The following is a 17,898-nucleotide window of genomic DNA, read 5'->3' as shown; positions in this document are numbered from 1 at the left end:
AATGACTTCTTCATGAAAACTTTCTTCTCGTTTGAGATCTATGACTGGAAACGCTTTCTCACTCGATTTATTAAATATAAATTTGGTACTATGTTCAGCCCTATTAAACGGTTTGACTCTTCTTTTAATACTGTTCTGCTGATTTATCACATACGAAGCGATAATAATACTGTCAACACTTTGTAGATATTTCCCTGCAAATGGACGGAAGCTTTATACTGCTTTCACACCAATGGATGCGTCACCCTCCGAATGAAAAGGTCATATGCCAGAACAAAATCGGGGAAGTCAGAAAGTATGTATTTGCAGAGAAACAGAGAGAGAGAGAGAGAGAGAGAGAGACAGAGAGAGAGACAGACAGACAGACAGACAGACAGATATTACAAATAACCTTTCAAATTTAATTTTTATATTCGAAATATGATGATTGTTCAATATTGAGATGATAAAAATGATTTGACTGGTCATGATAATTCATTTTTAGAAGTATGAGTTTATTTTCTTGTGAAAATTGGAATTTCACCATCATAATTTGAGTCCAGACATAAAACCTAATGATAGAAGCAAACAAAAAAATTGAATGAAATCAAATTCGGATGCTTGTGTGACTAATAAAATATTTAAAGTTGACACATATCATTTTGAGATAAGCTGGAAAGCTACAATTTTGATCTGGACAATACCTAGAGATCTCTCCTTCCATATCATTTTGAGATAAGCTGGAAATCTACAATTTTGATCTGGACAATACCTAGAGATCTCTCCTTCCATATCATTTTGGGATAAACTGGAAAGCTACAACTTTGATCTGGACAATACCTAGAGATCTCTCCTTCCATATCATTTTGAGATAACCTGGAATGCTACAATTTTGATCTGTACAATACCTGCAGATCTCTCCTTCCATATCATTTTGAGATAAGCTGGAATGCTACAATTTTGATCTGGACAATACCTAGAGATCTCTCCTTCGATATATTCAGTAGCGGATAACTGACAGTTCTGAACCATAACTAAATTTAAAATAGAACTATTTTACATAAACTGTTCCAGTACTCAGTTGGCCTACTACCATGAACCTATGTGGCCAGTCAGGCACTACTCTAAACTACTTGGTGAGTCAGACTCTACACTAAACGTTTTGACGAGTCAGACTCTACTCAAAAACTACTTTGCGAATCACACACTACTTTAAACCACTTGACCAGCCAGATACTACTCTTTGACTACATGACCAGTCAGATACTAATCTAAAATACTTGACCAGTCTAACACTACTTTAAAACGTCTTGAGCAGTCAGACAATATTCTAAAAATACTTGACCAGTCAGATGCTACTCTAACCTACTTGACCAGTCAAACACGATACTAACCTACTTGAACAGTCAGACACTACTCTAAAACTACTTGGTGAGTCAGACACTACTCTAACCTACTTGACCAGTCTGACACTCCACTAACCAACTTGACTAGTCAGACATTACTCTAACCTACTTGACCAGTCAGACACTACAATAAACTACTTGGCCAGTCAGATACTACGCTAAAACTAGTTGACCAGTCAGACACTACTCTAGCCTACTTGATGAGTCAGACACTACACTAACCAACTTGACCAGTCAGAAACTACAATAAACTACTTGGTGAGTCAGACACTACTCTAAAACTACTTGACTAGTCAGGCGCTTATCTAATCTACTTGACAAGTTAAACACTACTCTAAAATACCTGACCAGTCAGACACTACTCTAACCTACTTGACCACTCAGACACTACGTGGAGGCGGGACGTCGTGGGTTCAATCCACGGCCGAGTCATACCAAAGACTTACAAAAATGGTACTAACAGCTGTCTCGCTAGGTGCTCAGCATTAAGAGGTTAGTGTTAGGACTGGTCGGCCTGGTGTCACGATAATGTGACTGGGTGAGACATCATGCTACATGTCTGCGGCATGATACCCCAGTGCTAGACATCACTATAATCTGCCACACTGCAGACGTCATAGCGATACGACTGAAAAATTGTTAAAGCTACGTTAAAAATCCAAATCACACACACACACACACACACACACACACACACACACACACACACTTGACCAGTTAGACACTACTGTAAAATACTTGACCAATCAGATGCTACTATTAAACTACCAATCAGACACTAATCTAAAACTACTTGACTAGTCAGACACTACTCTTAAACAACTTGAGCAATCAGACCCTACTCTAACCTATTTGACAAGTCAGACACCACTCTAACTTACTTGACCAGCCAGACATTGCTTTACACTACTTGATCAATCAGACACTACTCTTAAACTACCAATCAGACACTACTCTAAAACTACTTGACTAGTCAGAGACTACACTAAACTACTTGACCAGTCAGACACTACTTTAAACTACTTGACACGTCAGACACTACTTTAAACTACTTGACCAGTCAGACACTACACTAACCTACTTGACCAGTCTGACACTACACTAAACTACTTGACCAGTCAGACACTACTCTAACCTACTTGACCAGTCAGACACTACACTAACCTACTTGACCAGTCAGACACTACACTAAACTACTTGGCCAGTCAGACACTACTCTTAAACAACTTGACGAGTCAGACACTATTCTGACCTGCTTGTCCAGTCAAACACTACTCTAAAACTACTTGACCAGTCAGACACTACACTAAACTACTTGACCAGTCACACACTACTTTAAACTACTTGACCAGTCAGACACTACTTTAAACTACTTGACCAATCAGACACTACTTTAAACTACTTGACCAGTCAGACACTACACTAACCTACTTGACCAGTCAGACACTATACTAAACTACTTGACCAGTCAGACACTACACTAAACTACTTGACCAGTCACACACTGCTTTAAACTACTTGACCAGTCACACACTACTTTAAACTACTTGACCAGTCAGACACTACTCTAAACTACTTGACCAGTCAGACTTGTGAGTATTATTTTATATCGTTTAATTTTCAGTGTATAAAAAATATCCTCAAGTATAACTAACAATTAGCAGAGACAAAATGACAACATTTTTTTCAATTACTGTAATTTTACAATGCAGCTGGAAAAAGGAAATAAATCTCTTGGTGTTTTGAAAGGTACAACCACGATATAACTGATTACTTTATTAGTGACAGTTACTTTCAGCATCACTACATTATATGCAAATTTACTTCAACTGTGAGGCACGTATTCTTGATATATATATATATATATATATATATATATATATATATATATATATATATATATATATATATATATATATATAATACGTGCAAGTAGCAATTAGAAGGCAAAATTGGTACTTGGTAAAAGAGGTCTGGTTTAAAACAAGTTCCTAGTGTGAATTAAATCATGGCATAAACCCATAAAGCAATGCACAAGTTTTAATCATATGATTTTGAATTGCGTGCTATTTTATACTAAACACAAACAGTTGACATCATGACCTGGTTTTTCCGACTTGTATTCTGGGTCACAGTACACAAAAAACGGTGATGTAATGCGCAGCATATATTATAACGGCTCAGTTATACACATATCAACTAGCGACGTGAAACACATCCAACATAGTTCTAAATATTTATTAAATATTTTTTTCTCTAAAGTAGTATTTAAATATACAGAAATATATTATTCAAATAAGTTAAAATGAACATTGTCATACTTGATATGTCATTAACAAACTCTATCAAATTCTGTAACAAGGCGATGTTTGTAATTGTAAAACTGCGTTCAAAAATGCGATGAAAGATATATTTATTTTGATTTTTATGTTTCGGACGTATTTATTACACAGAAAATTTACAACATGCAACACATATTTAATACTTATTGTTAGGTTGTACAATTTTTTTGATTCATAACGTCTCTGACGTTGGATTTCGTCTGTTGTCTCAGATGACATACTTCTTGGAAAAAATAGACTGCCATATTATTTACATTTCGAATAGTTCATTGTGGCTGTTTCACAAATTTCTTAATGACATAAGCGATACCAATCAGGACCAAAACGTTGAATATAGACAATGTCCCAACAATACAAATTCCTCTTTTAGCTTTTTGTTCGCTTTTAATTCTTTTTCCACACCCTGCATCTTTTGTTCTAGATTCATGTATAGTTGTTCTAAATTCATGTATATTTGTTCTAGATTCATGTCTATTTGTTCTATATTCATATACATTTATTCTAGATTCATGTATATTTGTTCTAGATTCATATACCTTTGTTCTAGATTTATATAATTTTTTTCTAGATTAATGTCGTTTTGTTCTAGATTCATGTCTTTTTGTTCTAGATTCATGTCTATTTGTTCTAACTATTTTGGCTCGATCCGTTGTAACATTGAAACAGTTGCTTAAACTTACTTATATACCCTGTTGTTTATTTTGCAAACATTTTTATATCAGGATGTTGCATTCCTTTATCCGAAGTTTGTATTTCTCTTATGTGGTTATTTTGCCCTTTGATTTAGTCAGATTCTCTTCGATATTGTTTATCAATTCCAGCTATTGCATCTCCCCTTTCTCCTTTGCTTGTGCAATTTATATCGGCTTGCTGTCGTTTTCAGTGTGTTAATGTTATATATCTCGTTAACATGTTTGCAATTAACGTGTTGCGTTAAATTCCTCATGCCCCTTGAGTTCAGTGAGCACAATATGAGCACTGATCAAACACAACTGGCAATATATGTCATTAACTAATTTTTACAAAATAATTGTCACACAATATTACTAGTTATTAACGAAAACCTTTAAACGGTTGCAAAGTTGATTTAAGAAAAACAGAATATGCAGAGATGCATATAAATAAGGTACTAATTCAGATATGTACTTCTGGTTTCGTTTGCTTTCATAAATCTGTGTAGATGAAAGAATAACTTTATAGCGAGGGCTGACGGAGAAGAGCTGTATATAAAATCAATGTCGATTTGCTTGCTGTTTTGTACGTTTTTAATTCGCTCATCTGGTTAGGATGCTTGCTTCTAACACATTGCGCTAAAATCTACAAGTTTCTGTCTCTTGTAGAGTAAGAACAATAGGGCCACTAGGGGGCATTGTCCCTTGCAGAGTACGAACAGTAGAGCCACTAGGAGGCACTGCCTAGGCATAAGTATTTAGATGGTAACAATGGAAGCAACTAATTGCCGTGAATACCACTAAATAATTGTCACTAAATGTCACGAAATAATTGTCACTAAATGTCACTAAATAATTGTCACTAAATGTCACTATTTGCCTGCAGAAGCCACAAAATGTCATTAAATTGAGTTAGAGAAAATAAAAAGCTGGTAAACATGAATAACACAAATAAGGTTCTGAGTTATGCACATAAAGGTAATTTTGCTTTTACACAAAAACAGGTAGATAAAGAATAGATTCGAGTGAGGGTGTCAGTGCGACAGCCGCATATGATATATTCCGCATGTTACTGTTGGTATTTTGAATTTATGCTTGCTTTGGCATGCTCATGGTAAGATATGTCGACTATGTTTCTCCCACATAAACATCTGAATATGCAAAGATCAAGTTTTTATATTACCTTAGTAATACCATTTCGATCTTCCCAAATCAATTAGCTGTCTTAATGTGCAGTCTTTACAATGCCTGTACTTAAATTTCGTGTTTCCATTTCGTTTAAATTACTCGTTTTCTTTTTAATACCACAATTGTACCGCTTTAGCAACTCTACTTATTATATTAGTACAGTTCCAGATATCGTCAAGTCTGACTGGTCTAGTACTATCGACAGTGGATACATTTTGAGAGTTCGAGAATTGTGACCATTACTCATTTATTGAAAGATTAAGACCCCACAGAATGATGCCTTGTAAATGTAATATTGTCGAGACCTTTCTTAATGGATCTGCAATCTTCTGAAAATCATGCAACTTTACAAGCTCCTTTACATTCCTTTTATCAGTCTTTTTGAATTATCTTTTTGAATTATATTTTTTATCATTTTGTTTTAATTATCTTTTTGAATTATATTTTTTGTCAGTCTTTTTGAATTATCTTTTTCAGTGCTAGCAATGATGTAATTTTCTTTCCACAGTCACTACTTTTTTGTAATATCTTCCTTTGAAAACTACATTGAACATTCTAAAAACTCTTTGTATGAGTCCCGTCTTTATAAACGTCTGGCAAGCCCTAAAGTTTTAAGTTTTCAAGCAGCGAATCATGCTCAAGATTCAAAAACTGTCTGCAGGATTTCTCTTTTGTCAGCCTTGGAAAAAGATCGTCTTTATTTAGAGCGTGTTAGAACTGAGATTCTGTTGTCCGATCTTATGTTATTCGTCATATTTTTCATTTCGTTGTCTTAAGACGAGGTTTTATAAGAAGATTAATAAACTTAACGCAGCAAATCCTTTCTTTGATGCAGTCTCTGACCTTGATTTAATAAGCGTTTTTTCATAGCATAGGTATATAATTTATTCTCCTTTTGTTCTGAGAATACTTTATTGTCAGCTGTTGTAGATTCATCAGACACGAATATTGGTTTCAGTATGTTCACTGACTCCCATCCTGAATAATATCGAACTTTAGGATTTATTTGCTTACAAAATGCCATCTTGAAGTTAGTTACATTTTTTTTTAACTATTCACTTTTTCTTCCTCATTTTGTCGTCTGTTCTATAATTCTAGTTTCTAAGGAAACGGACGTGACCTTTGACATAGTTGCCCAGTCCGATTCCCTGAAATTGATGAGACAAGCCAAAATATTTGGATTCATCTGTCACCCAGTCTCGGAAAGGAATATTGCAGTCATCACCAGCGATGGGAGGATGTATCTGTTGGATGTTTCTGCCAGGGAATTCGCGGTAAATCTTGTGTAATTTTGCATTTGTATTGGAACACTGCCGGGGAATTCATGGTAAATCTTGTCTAATGTTGCATTTGTATTGGAACACTGCCAGGGAATTCGCGGTAAATCTTGTGTAATTTTGCATTTGTATTGGAACACTGCCGGGGAATTCATGGTAAATCTTGTCTAATGTTGTATTTGTATTGGAACACTGCCAGGGAATTTGCGGTAAATCTTGTATAATTTTGCATTTGTATTGAAATGCTGCCAGGGAATTAGCGGTATATCTTGTCTAATTTTGCATTTAACCTTTGTATTGGAACACTGCTACGGAATTCGGGGAATATATTGTTTAATATTACATTTAACATCTGTATTGAAACACTGCCTTGAAAATTTATTTTTCAAGGAAACACTCATCTCTTCTGATGTAGCTTCCTTCCTGCCTGTCTTTACATCTTGGAAACAAATTGGTTATGCTGCACATCTCCACCGAAATGCATATGGCAATATCGGCATATTTCTGACGAAGTCTTTTCGATTTCTCTATTTTTAAGTACATCATTTGTTTGCAGTAGGAATTTTTGTTTAAGATCGTACCGCTAATATTACTTTCTCTTGGTACTTCAACTATATCCTATGTGAAACGGAGTGTGCGAACCATTAAAAAATTATTCTTTCAAAGCGATATTTTAATTTTCAGAAGATTATTTTTATTGCATTCCGTGCAATGATGCAATATTCATCTTTACAATGCGATTTTACAAAGGTTTCTTGATTTGTAGATGCAATCGACCATTTGTTTGTAGTGGAGCATTCTTCCAAAAACGTCATCGCTGTTGAAGATTTTACTTACTTAGTCAAGCAAAATATTTAAAACGAGAAATACTGTTTAAAAGTAAATTTCCATATTGCATAGTTGTTGACAATACGTTGGTAAAAATATATTAATTTGTTTTATTTATAGAACCTTCCGAAGGCTAAAAAAGAGAATACCCTGAAGTTTAGTTTGCAAGATTTGATCCGCTATTTACCAGTGGCCTCCCACACATCGCGTGTAGGCGAGACGGACTCTTTCAATGTGTTGCGATTCATTCTCAGCGGAATGCTCCAAGGCCTTCTCTCTCCCGTCACTGCCCTCAAGATGCAACCACCTTTCCCGAATTTTAGAAACCAGTCACAAGCAGGAAGTGGCAGTACAAATTTGTGTATAGCAGCAATAGGTCTCTTGCCTCTGTTATCTTTACTTTTTTATTTTCATCAAATCAGTTTATGATATGTTGATTTGTCACATTGGTACGGTCCCGTTCTTATAATATCCATCTCGTCTTAAGCGTAGAACTCATATAAATGAGATACAGTGGATACCAATTAGATGGTAGAACTCATATAAATGAGATACAGTAGATACCAAATTAGTGCAGGTTTAGAGTTTCTTATCATCTCGAATTTTGCTAAATGTACTCGAAAGTAACTGCTTAAGATATTTTTAACTATGAACATGAGAAAGTGAGGGAGGGGTGGGGAAAGAGAGGGAAGTGTGGGAAAGAAAGGGTGGGGGATGATTGGGGCAATACTTTTTAGATAACCTTGTTTCCGTTTATTTGAAAATCTTTGTTATTCATATCTTTTCAAATCAAATAATTTGGATAAAAAATTATTTAAATAATTTTTGTGTGTAGGTTCCACATGGGGCTGCATACAGCTACTCGATGTTGCAAGTGGACAGATCATGAAAGAGTTTAGTCTGTTTTCTACACCTATCAGGTCTGTACTCTCCTATTTTTACACTGCTCTTGTGCAGAACACTTGTTTTTTTTTTTTTTACATGTCATAAAAAGTTTGATACTATAAGTTAATATTAGCAAAGATATGTTGACAGTTGTTCAGAATAGTAAAATGAAATGACAAAAATACTTTGAATATGGTCTATGACGAAATAATTCGATATATTTGTGCAAGTAACATTACATATTATATTTTCTTCTCACGTGTCAAATTTAAACCTCCAGTTTTGGGGAAAGCTATTAACCATTAAAACATACTATCGATAGTAACATTTGTTTATTCAGAAGGCTGGAAATAATGTTATATAGGCCTTTCACTACTTCCTTCAAAGCCACAGTAACATTGCCTACGCTATGCCATGCCGCTGCTTAACTCTAAGGGATTTTCTATCATACAAAATGCATCACACTCCAATCTATGTGGACATTGCAAGAAAGATATTCCAAATCAGTAAGCATGGTTAGATGATGATTTAGTAAATGCTATTCAAGTCAAATTGTTTGGCCACTCGGATTAAAATCGTTATCTCCGACATCACGGCGATATGACAGACCGATACTAGGCCATGCCCTGTTGACCTTTTAATTCACCAATCAAATTACGCGTTCGCATTTGTAAAAGTTTAAGAGGTCATTTGGAAGATAACGTTTCTAACGATAACTTTCCATAATACGAAATGCGACGCTTTAGGTTCATAAAACTAATTGGACCGGGAATTCAAGGATTACTATAGCATATACCTTTATCTATCAGATCTACTTATAACAAGTAGATCCTTTTTCTAATCACATTGATTGTTTTATGACAAGTAGATCTTAGCTCGAATCACATTGATTGTTTTATGATAAGGGATTCTAATCACATTAATTGTTTTATGACAAGTAGATCTTGGTACTAATCACATTGATTGTGTTATGACAAGCAATTCTAATCACATTGATTGTTTTATGATAAGGGATTCTAATCACATTGATTCTTTTATGACAAGTAGATCTTGGTACTAATCACATTGATTCTTTTATGACAAGCAGATCTTGGTACTAATCCCATTGATTGTTTTATGACAAGCGATTCTAATCACATTGATTGTTTTATGACAAGCACATCTTGGTTCTAATCACATTGTTTGTTTTATGAAAAGCAGATCTTGGTACTAATCACATTGATTGTTTTATGACAAGCAGATCTTGGTACTAATCACAATGATTGTTTTATTATAAACATATCTCGATTCTAATCACATTGATTGTTTCATGACAAGCAGATCTTGATCACATGAATTGTTTCCCAAACATAGATATATGAACCCATAATACTGCTTGGTAGCCTAGTTTTTCTCCAGTGTCTAGAGACAAAATGCACGTGAACTTACAAATCATTACCACTGTTGTTAGCACATCCTTTTGTTTGAACTTAAAGATAAAGACCGACGTTTTGGGACTGCGTTCACAAAATTTGTATATAGTAGACTCGGATACTATTTGGACAGTCTAAATCTGAGATACGGTTAAACATAAGACGATTCTAATTGATAAAATATAACATTGTATTTTATGCTAGCCAGGGTAAAACTAATTTTGACAATTGACTGGAGTCAAATACGGAAAAAAACGATGTTCATTGTGCTTGTTATATATCAACAATACGTTGATCCAAAATATTGACCCGTCGTTCTTCTACTTCCTTGGTCTATTAGTAAGTATGACCCCTGTCACGGAAGAGTACCAGGTTAAAATCCCATAGCATACTTATATTTTTCTAGTTTTATTTTTGTTTATGTGCTTCCTTGCAAATATACATAAAAACAGGGGTCTGTAAAATGGTACACAGTTGACATGATTGTGCTGGATACCGCAAATATCTGTGTTAGGAGACTAGGCTCTTACAAAAGTAACAGGAAAAAGTGAAGCCAACAAGTTTTGCAAAATTTAACAAATAGTTTATTTCCCTAGAATATCAAGTGAAAAATGGAAAAAAAGGAACTTACGCCTATTCGAATCAAATCAAAAATAATTCAAGAACTAAAAAAATAGAAGTCGAAGAAATATAAAGTCCTAAATAAAACTGAGTTCGAATCCCGATGAAATCCAAAATGAAAGACGATAATGTCATTAATAGTCAGCAAAGTGCTGCAGTGTCAACAGTCTCTTCTTGAATCACAGAAAATATTATTCCAGTGTTTGAATTCTGTATAAATCTCGATAATTGTCCTTGTCCAAGAATTATTTTAGAGCACTAGTATTTCCATGGAAAATAATCAATTGAAATCGAGTAATTTGAAGAAAATCAAATCGCAGCTCAAACTGGTCAGAACAACACAACTTAACGTGTCAAAAGTTTAAAGCCCACTGACTACTTCTATACAAAACATTAGGTATACGGTTAACTTAAGACCCAAAACAGATTCCCAGATGGGGGTCAGCCTTCAAGAAAACGAAGTTTGTTACATAATAAATATCACGTCGTCCAGGTATGGCCTTGACTGAACATAATTCTTATTCTGAGAAAGAATTAAAACAAAAAATGTTGTTTATCAAAGTCACTGGTTCTGAATCAAGGTCAGAAACTAGATACAGTGTTCCTATTATTAGCTGTTTATAAAATAAAACAGTCAAGTCAAATAGAACTGAACTTAATTTCTAGAAAATATCAAATCCAGTAAACAAAGTTACCTTACAATAGCGTGTAATAGATTTTAAAATTTTTAAAACTAACAAGCAAATGATTAAATTAAATATACATAACACTTCCCCCATAAAATAAAAAGAAAGATTTATATAATTAAGCTTTCTTTTTACCACAGGTCAATTATACATGTGGTTTATATTTTTTTTAAAAGACCACAAGAAGAAATCTTATGAATGATACGAAGTTTAGATGAAATAATATTTATATACGCGGGAAAGCGCACCTGCTACTAAATTATCTTTTCTCTTGATGTACCTGATGTCATTATTATATTCCTGTAACAATAAACTCCACCTTAGTAGTCTTTGATTTTTGTTCTTCATCTTGCCGCTGAAAGTAAGGGGGTTGTGATCACTAAACACAAATATCGAAAAAGGAGCTAAACTGATGTAAACTTCGAAATGTTTTAATTTCAAAGCCAAACATTCGGTTCTTGAATCAATACAGCTCCAACCTCAATATCACTTGCATCAACAGACAGTTTAAATAACTGACTGAAATTTGGAGCTGTAAACACTGGTGCACTCTTAGGTATGGCATTTAACTGATCAAAAACCCCACGACATTTTTCAGTCCAATGAAACTTGCTTTTCTTGCTCAATATATTTGTCAGGGGTTCAACAATTACGGAGAAAAAGATTTCTGATTGTAACAGGCACAGGGAATTCAGAGATAGCCTTGACCTTTGCATATATAGGTTTAACTTATCCATGTCCCACGATATGTCCTATAAATGTTACACAACCATAGCAAAACTCACTTTTGGATAAATTAATTGTCAAACTTGCATCAGTGAATCTGTCAAAGAGTTTCTGACTTGTCGCTAAATGTTCTTTCCAGGTGTCGTTGTAGATAATGGCATCATCGATGTAAGCATCACAATTATCTAGACCAGAGATAATCATATTCATTAGACGTTGAAAAGTACTTGGCGAACTTTCATCCCAAACGTCATCACTTTATATTGATAAAGTCTATCGGGAGTCACGAATGCCGAAATGTCCTTTGCTCTTTCCGTCAGTGGAATTCGCCAACATCATTTCAGAAGGTCAAATTTGGTGATATACTTGGCATTTCCTATCTTATCAATGCAGTCATCAATTATTGGTAATGAAAATGAATCTGTTTTAGTCACACTGTTCACCTTCCTATAATCAATGCACATACGGAAAGTTTTATCCGATTTCAGAACAAGTATACATGGTGAACTCCAGTCACTTTTACTGGACTCTATGAAATCATTCTCCAACAAAAACTGGATTTCTTTTCTCAAGTATTCCTGTTCGAGAGGCTTCATCCTGTACGGGTGTTGTTTCACAGGTGTGGAATTTACAATTTCAACGTCATGGTAAATGTTGTTTGTTCTTGTAGGAATATCTGGAAATAAGTGCTTGCATTCATGTAAGAAATGTTTCAGTTCCTTCCTTTCTTGCTGTTGAAAATGTAAAGGTTTATGGTCCAGATCATTCATAATTTCTGAATTCCGAAGATTTGTCGCTCCAAAATCAATAGAGTCCGACTGCATCCCTTCGCTTAAATCCTCACTGAGTGGGACAGGTACAACTAAGTTAATTGCATTATTAACCTGGCTATCGCTCTCAATATACTCCTTTAAGCAGCAGGGAAGTTCTACAGACCAGACGGTTCCGCCAAAATAAAGCCTCCTACGAGAACTTTCTCCGTAGAAGCCTCAGATTTCAAAAATAAGCCTTCCTACGAAAATTAATTTGCGTAAATTCGTTCCCGATTGCAATTTTTTGTGAACAAAATCAATGATTCTGGACAAAGATTTTGGGGGGGGGGGGGTAGGAGAAATTTATTCCATCGATGAAGTTTGCAAAGTTTGGCTGCTAATCCTAATTTTACCTCGCATTAAAACAATATAGTTGAAAATAATATGAGTCCGAAAGCTAGTACGGTTGGAGAGCCTCATTCTGCCAGATTAACGCGAGAGCAATTAGCGGCATTAAAGAAGCTTATCCCGACAAAACAATTATTTAAGAGAAATGTTCGTGGTTACGAAGATGTACAACATGGAATTTCCGAGGTATCATCGAAATGGTTGAAGCCAGTTACCGGAACAATCGAGCAAGTTGTATTTGGCGACGAAAAAGATCCAGATACCAGGAAAAAGGGAATTTTTCCTATGTTGAAAGGTATTGAGGAACAATCACGAACATTACCCGAGCGATTAGCAATAGCAGCAGCACAACAGGGGCAACAACTTGCAATTGATTCTGGAGCAGATAAGGGAAAACCTGTAAGAGGAAAACCTGTAATGATAAAAGGGAAGTTTAATATCGAGAATTTAAGAGAAAATTTCACCGATGAGGGATGGGATATGATATCACGACCGCTTTCGGCACTGTATACTATAGATCAAATTGGCGATTTTGCAGAAAATTATTTTAGCGATCGAAATGAATATTTGACTGCAATAGGAAAAAAAAGATACGGAACTCGTGATAATTGGTACAACATGGTATATAAAGTTTACTCGGGAAAAACACATGTGAGTATGGTAACGGATCCGCGTTACAGGAGATTTTTAGAAGCAGCAAGAGACACACAAAGATATAATAAGCAAGTAGCAGAAGAAAGAAAACAACTGGAGAAGGAAGAAAGGCAGCAAGCGAAAGAAAGAAAACAACAGGAGAAGGAAGAAAAAGCTAAAACACGGAAGAGAAGGGTAATACCACAGGAACCAATAATTCAACCACAGGAACCAATAATTCAACCAGAGGAATTAGGAGCTAGACCAAAAGAAAGAACTCCACCTCAGAAAAAGGAGAGAAAATCAAAAAAGAAAAAAGATCAGAGTGATCAGGAATCAGTAACTCAACCAAGCGAATATAAACCATCTGTGTACAACGGCTCATTAATAATTGATCCTAAATTACCCGCAGATAGTTATTTGAACAAAGAACATATGAATTTAATCGATGACGATATTAAAAAAATGGTAGTTGCTGCGGATGATTCTCAGGAAATTAAAAATTTATTTTTGAGAAAAGATATTGCTGATAAAGTCGGAGAAATTGATTGGCAGGCGATAATTTATTTTGGTAGTTTAGGAAAACCGATAGTTTACAATGATGAAAATTTTGCAAAATTTTTATTGAAGGTTGATCAATACAAATTAACAAAAGCGGCAGCGGCAAAAAGTCCACCATCTACTAGAGAAATAGCGACAGCGACAAAAAGTCCACCATCTACTAGAGATGTTTATACGTTAGCCAGGCCCTACATCCCCCCCCCCCGAACCATTACCCCCCTTCGACCCCAACCTGACAAACTGGAAGGGTCCCTTACCTTCCCCCAAAGTAAGATGGGGTATTGATCCAGCAGAGGGTTGGTTTTTTAAGGGTTCCCCCCCTTCACCTCCACAAATCTATTCGCCAATGTCGTCTGATTCGCCAGGGCCATCGTCAGATGAATCAGAACCAAAGACAGGAAGCGGATATACCATTTGCCCTGACAGCGTTGTCAACGATGTATCTCGCCTTGAGGTATTAATCGGAGGAAAACGAGCCGGAAATAACTCTCGCGAAGTAATCAACGAAGCCTCAGATATTTGTCAGCGGTTATTCCGCGGTGGCATCATTAATTCTCACATTTACAAGGAACTTGTCGATGAACTCATCGATTAAAACAACATAATTGAAATAACATGATTGTTCACAAACATCAGCGCAGACCCAAACAGGTCCGCATAGTAAACTCTAGATTGCCCGTGTACAAATATATCCACGGCAATGGATTCGGTGATATCATTGGAAGTCTCGTTACGCGAATAATACCTAAAATCGGACCCGTGATCAAACAATTCGGGTTAAAAGCAATAGGAAAAATCGGCGAGACTGCCATTTCTGGTATCGGTAATTTGGCCAGCAAGGGTTTCAATGCTGTCAAAAATAAAATATTAAATTTAGTGCGCAAAAATCAACCCGTCAAATTACCCATCACCAGAGAAATGCCACCCGAAGTCAGTAAAGTCATAAACGACGCGGCAAATAAAAAAATAAACGATCTAGCGCAGGAAGTTGCTAAGACAAATATAGTGCAGGAAGTTGCTAAGACAAATCTCGCAAATGAAGTTGCTAATACAAATCTAGCAAAGGAAGTTGCTAAGACAAATCTAGCAAATAAAGTTGCTAACACAAGCTTCATTTCAGGCAGCGGTCTTCGTTTTAGATGATATTCTTAATAATAAATGTTCGCACAAGTGTCAAATGAAGTGTTTGACATGGACGAGCCTGTAGGTAGGGATACATCCGTGCGAGATTTCCAGTATTTCTCGTACGACGCAGTTGACCCAAATACAAATAATCGCTTGGAAATTCAAGTCCACGATACAACAAGGTATTTTCTTCCATCTGAGGCATATATCGAGGTTGTTGGGAGAATTGTAAAGGAAGATAATACCAACTACGATGCAGATTATAGTGTTGGGTTTGTCAACAACGGCATCATGGCATTATTCAAGAGCGTCACTTACATGATCGACGGAAGAGAGATCGAATCAATTACGGACAACGTTGATATAGCAACGACGATTATAGGCCTAGCGAGATACTCGGATGATTTTACCAGGTCAGCCGGTCCTAGTATGATGTTCGCCAAGGATAATTCCAATGACCCGGACCATTCCCCGTATGTTATGGGCAGACCGCAAAATCTCGCTGCTAATGCCGCCGCCACCAACGTCGATGTAGTACTCGGCCCCAATCCCGATTACAACCTTGGATTTGCCACGAGAAGAGCTATGCTAAAGGGAGATGAACGAAGATTTTCCTGTGCAATTCCGCTATCTCACATTTTTGGATTTTGCAGGCATTTCAGAAAAGTTATTTACGGAGCAAAACACACGATAACTTTCGTTCGAGACGCTGCTGGCAGTGACAAAGCCATCTGGCGAGATCCTGGTGATGCAGGCAAGGTAATCCTAACTAAATTTACCTTGTGGATGCCAGCGATAGTTCCATCGATGCTCGAGGAAGAAAAATTATTATCGTTCATGAATCAAGGCGGAAAATCCGTCATGTCCTGGTTGACAACGATGACCGACTCCTGCGATGTTAATATCAACGGAATATTTACCTGGCGAATTGCGTCACAACAGGGCGCTTCGGCACCTAGACATATCTTTGTTGCCCTTCAAAACGCAGATAGATATAATCAAAATCGCAGTCACATGATATTTGATAATTTCGATGCAACAAATGTATCACTGAGAATAAACGGTCAACAAGAACCATCGGAGGAAATATCGATTGATTTTGACAACTATTCGACTGCCCGCGTATATCATCGATTACTAAGTTTCATGGGTCGCGATCAAAATATCGATACCGGATTGCAAATATCACAGCTGGATTTTAATAAATTTTATCCCATCTATTACTTTTCCTTGGAACATCTCGACTTGGTAAAACAATCCGTTGTCGATATCCATTTCAAAGCCAGAATTAACACAGGTGGAAATGCAAGAGCCATCGCGGTTATTCTCAGCGATAGAACAATGATCTTGGAAGGAATCAGCGGCAGAATGAGAGTCATCGATGCTCCTGTCGAAAACATGTGACAAATTCCAAATTTAGATTAAGCGATTATTAATATGCCATACGAACACGTCAGTGTAACTCTGACCCCAGGTCAGATGAAAAAACTCCAAACAGCGATATCAAAGCGATGCGGTATGAAATTAACACTGAAAAACGATCAGATTCACGGTGGGCCTAACAAACTGTCGCTAACTAGAGGTCAACGTGAACGATTTTCCAAGGCCAAATCATTAAATTCCGGTGTTCATGTGAGTCTCTCCATAGGCGCCATCAGAGATATGGTCAAAACGGGCGGTATTTTCCCTGCTGCTCTATTGGGGCTAGCGAAAATGGCTCTTCCGGCGATTGGAAAGGCATTCGGATTAGGCGCGCTCGGAGGTTTCTGAATTAGGCTCCACAGTAATGCGAAAAGTTACCGGAGGAAGATACGGTAAAAAAAAGGGAAACGGCCTTTATCTAAGACGCCCCCCATACGGATCCGGCCTAAGACGAGTCTACCAGCCTCAAATTTAGATTTGATCAGCGAAGCAAAGAATAAAAAAATAAAATTTTTCAGAGGTGTATTTATGCGAGATCAACTACCAGACAAACCAAACTCTACCGAGACAGGAATAATTAATCTCGATAAAAATACCGGCCCTGGCACACACTGGGTTGCCTACGCGATTAATCCTCGCGAAGTCGTTTATTTTGATTCGTACGGATTAGCACCGCCAAATGAATTTATCAACTATGTGTCTTCGCTGAAACTTCCGGTTTGGTATTCGACACTTCCAACGCAGACATTAGCGGATCCACCAATATGCGGCCCTGAATCAATTAACGTCCTCGATGCAATTTCAAAATCATCCGGCCCTTATAACAAAATTGTATTTGAATACGCCGTAGATAAATATCATGGTTGATATTTACGGTAGATTTATCTACAGGAAGGAAAAGGCAGAAGTGACTGACGTCGATCTATCAAAGTTCGCAACCAAGAGCGATATTAACAATCTTCTATCGCTGTCAGAG

General features: G+C 36.4%; 1 protein-coding gene across 2 annotated transcripts in view; it reads left to right on the top strand.

Moving 5' to 3' along the window:
• LOC149795663 (WD repeat-containing protein 11-like) overlaps positions 1-17,898 on the top strand; it is a 208,123-nt gene that overhangs the window by 56,631 nt on the left and 133,594 nt on the right. For both annotated transcript variants that reach the window (XM_089964120.1, XM_089964121.1), the window contains exons 9-12: positions 187-295; positions 6,685-6,860; positions 7,812-8,067; positions 8,527-8,611. In XM_089964120.1, the coding sequence (XP_089820246.1) occupies positions 187-295; positions 6,685-6,860; positions 7,812-8,067; positions 8,527-8,611 (626 nt within the window). The remainder of the gene's footprint in view (positions 1-186; positions 296-6,684; positions 6,861-7,811; positions 8,068-8,526; positions 8,612-17,898) is intronic.

Source organism: Sinohyriopsis cumingii, chromosome 7 (genome assembly GCF_028554795.1).
Source record: "Sinohyriopsis cumingii isolate HCF-2022 chromosome 7, ASM2855479v2, whole genome shotgun sequence".
Taxonomy (NCBI): Eukaryota; Metazoa; Mollusca; class Bivalvia; order Unionida; family Unionidae; genus Sinohyriopsis; species Sinohyriopsis cumingii.
Note: the sequence above shows the minus strand (reverse complement) of the source record. Positions and strands in the feature narration are given on the sequence as shown.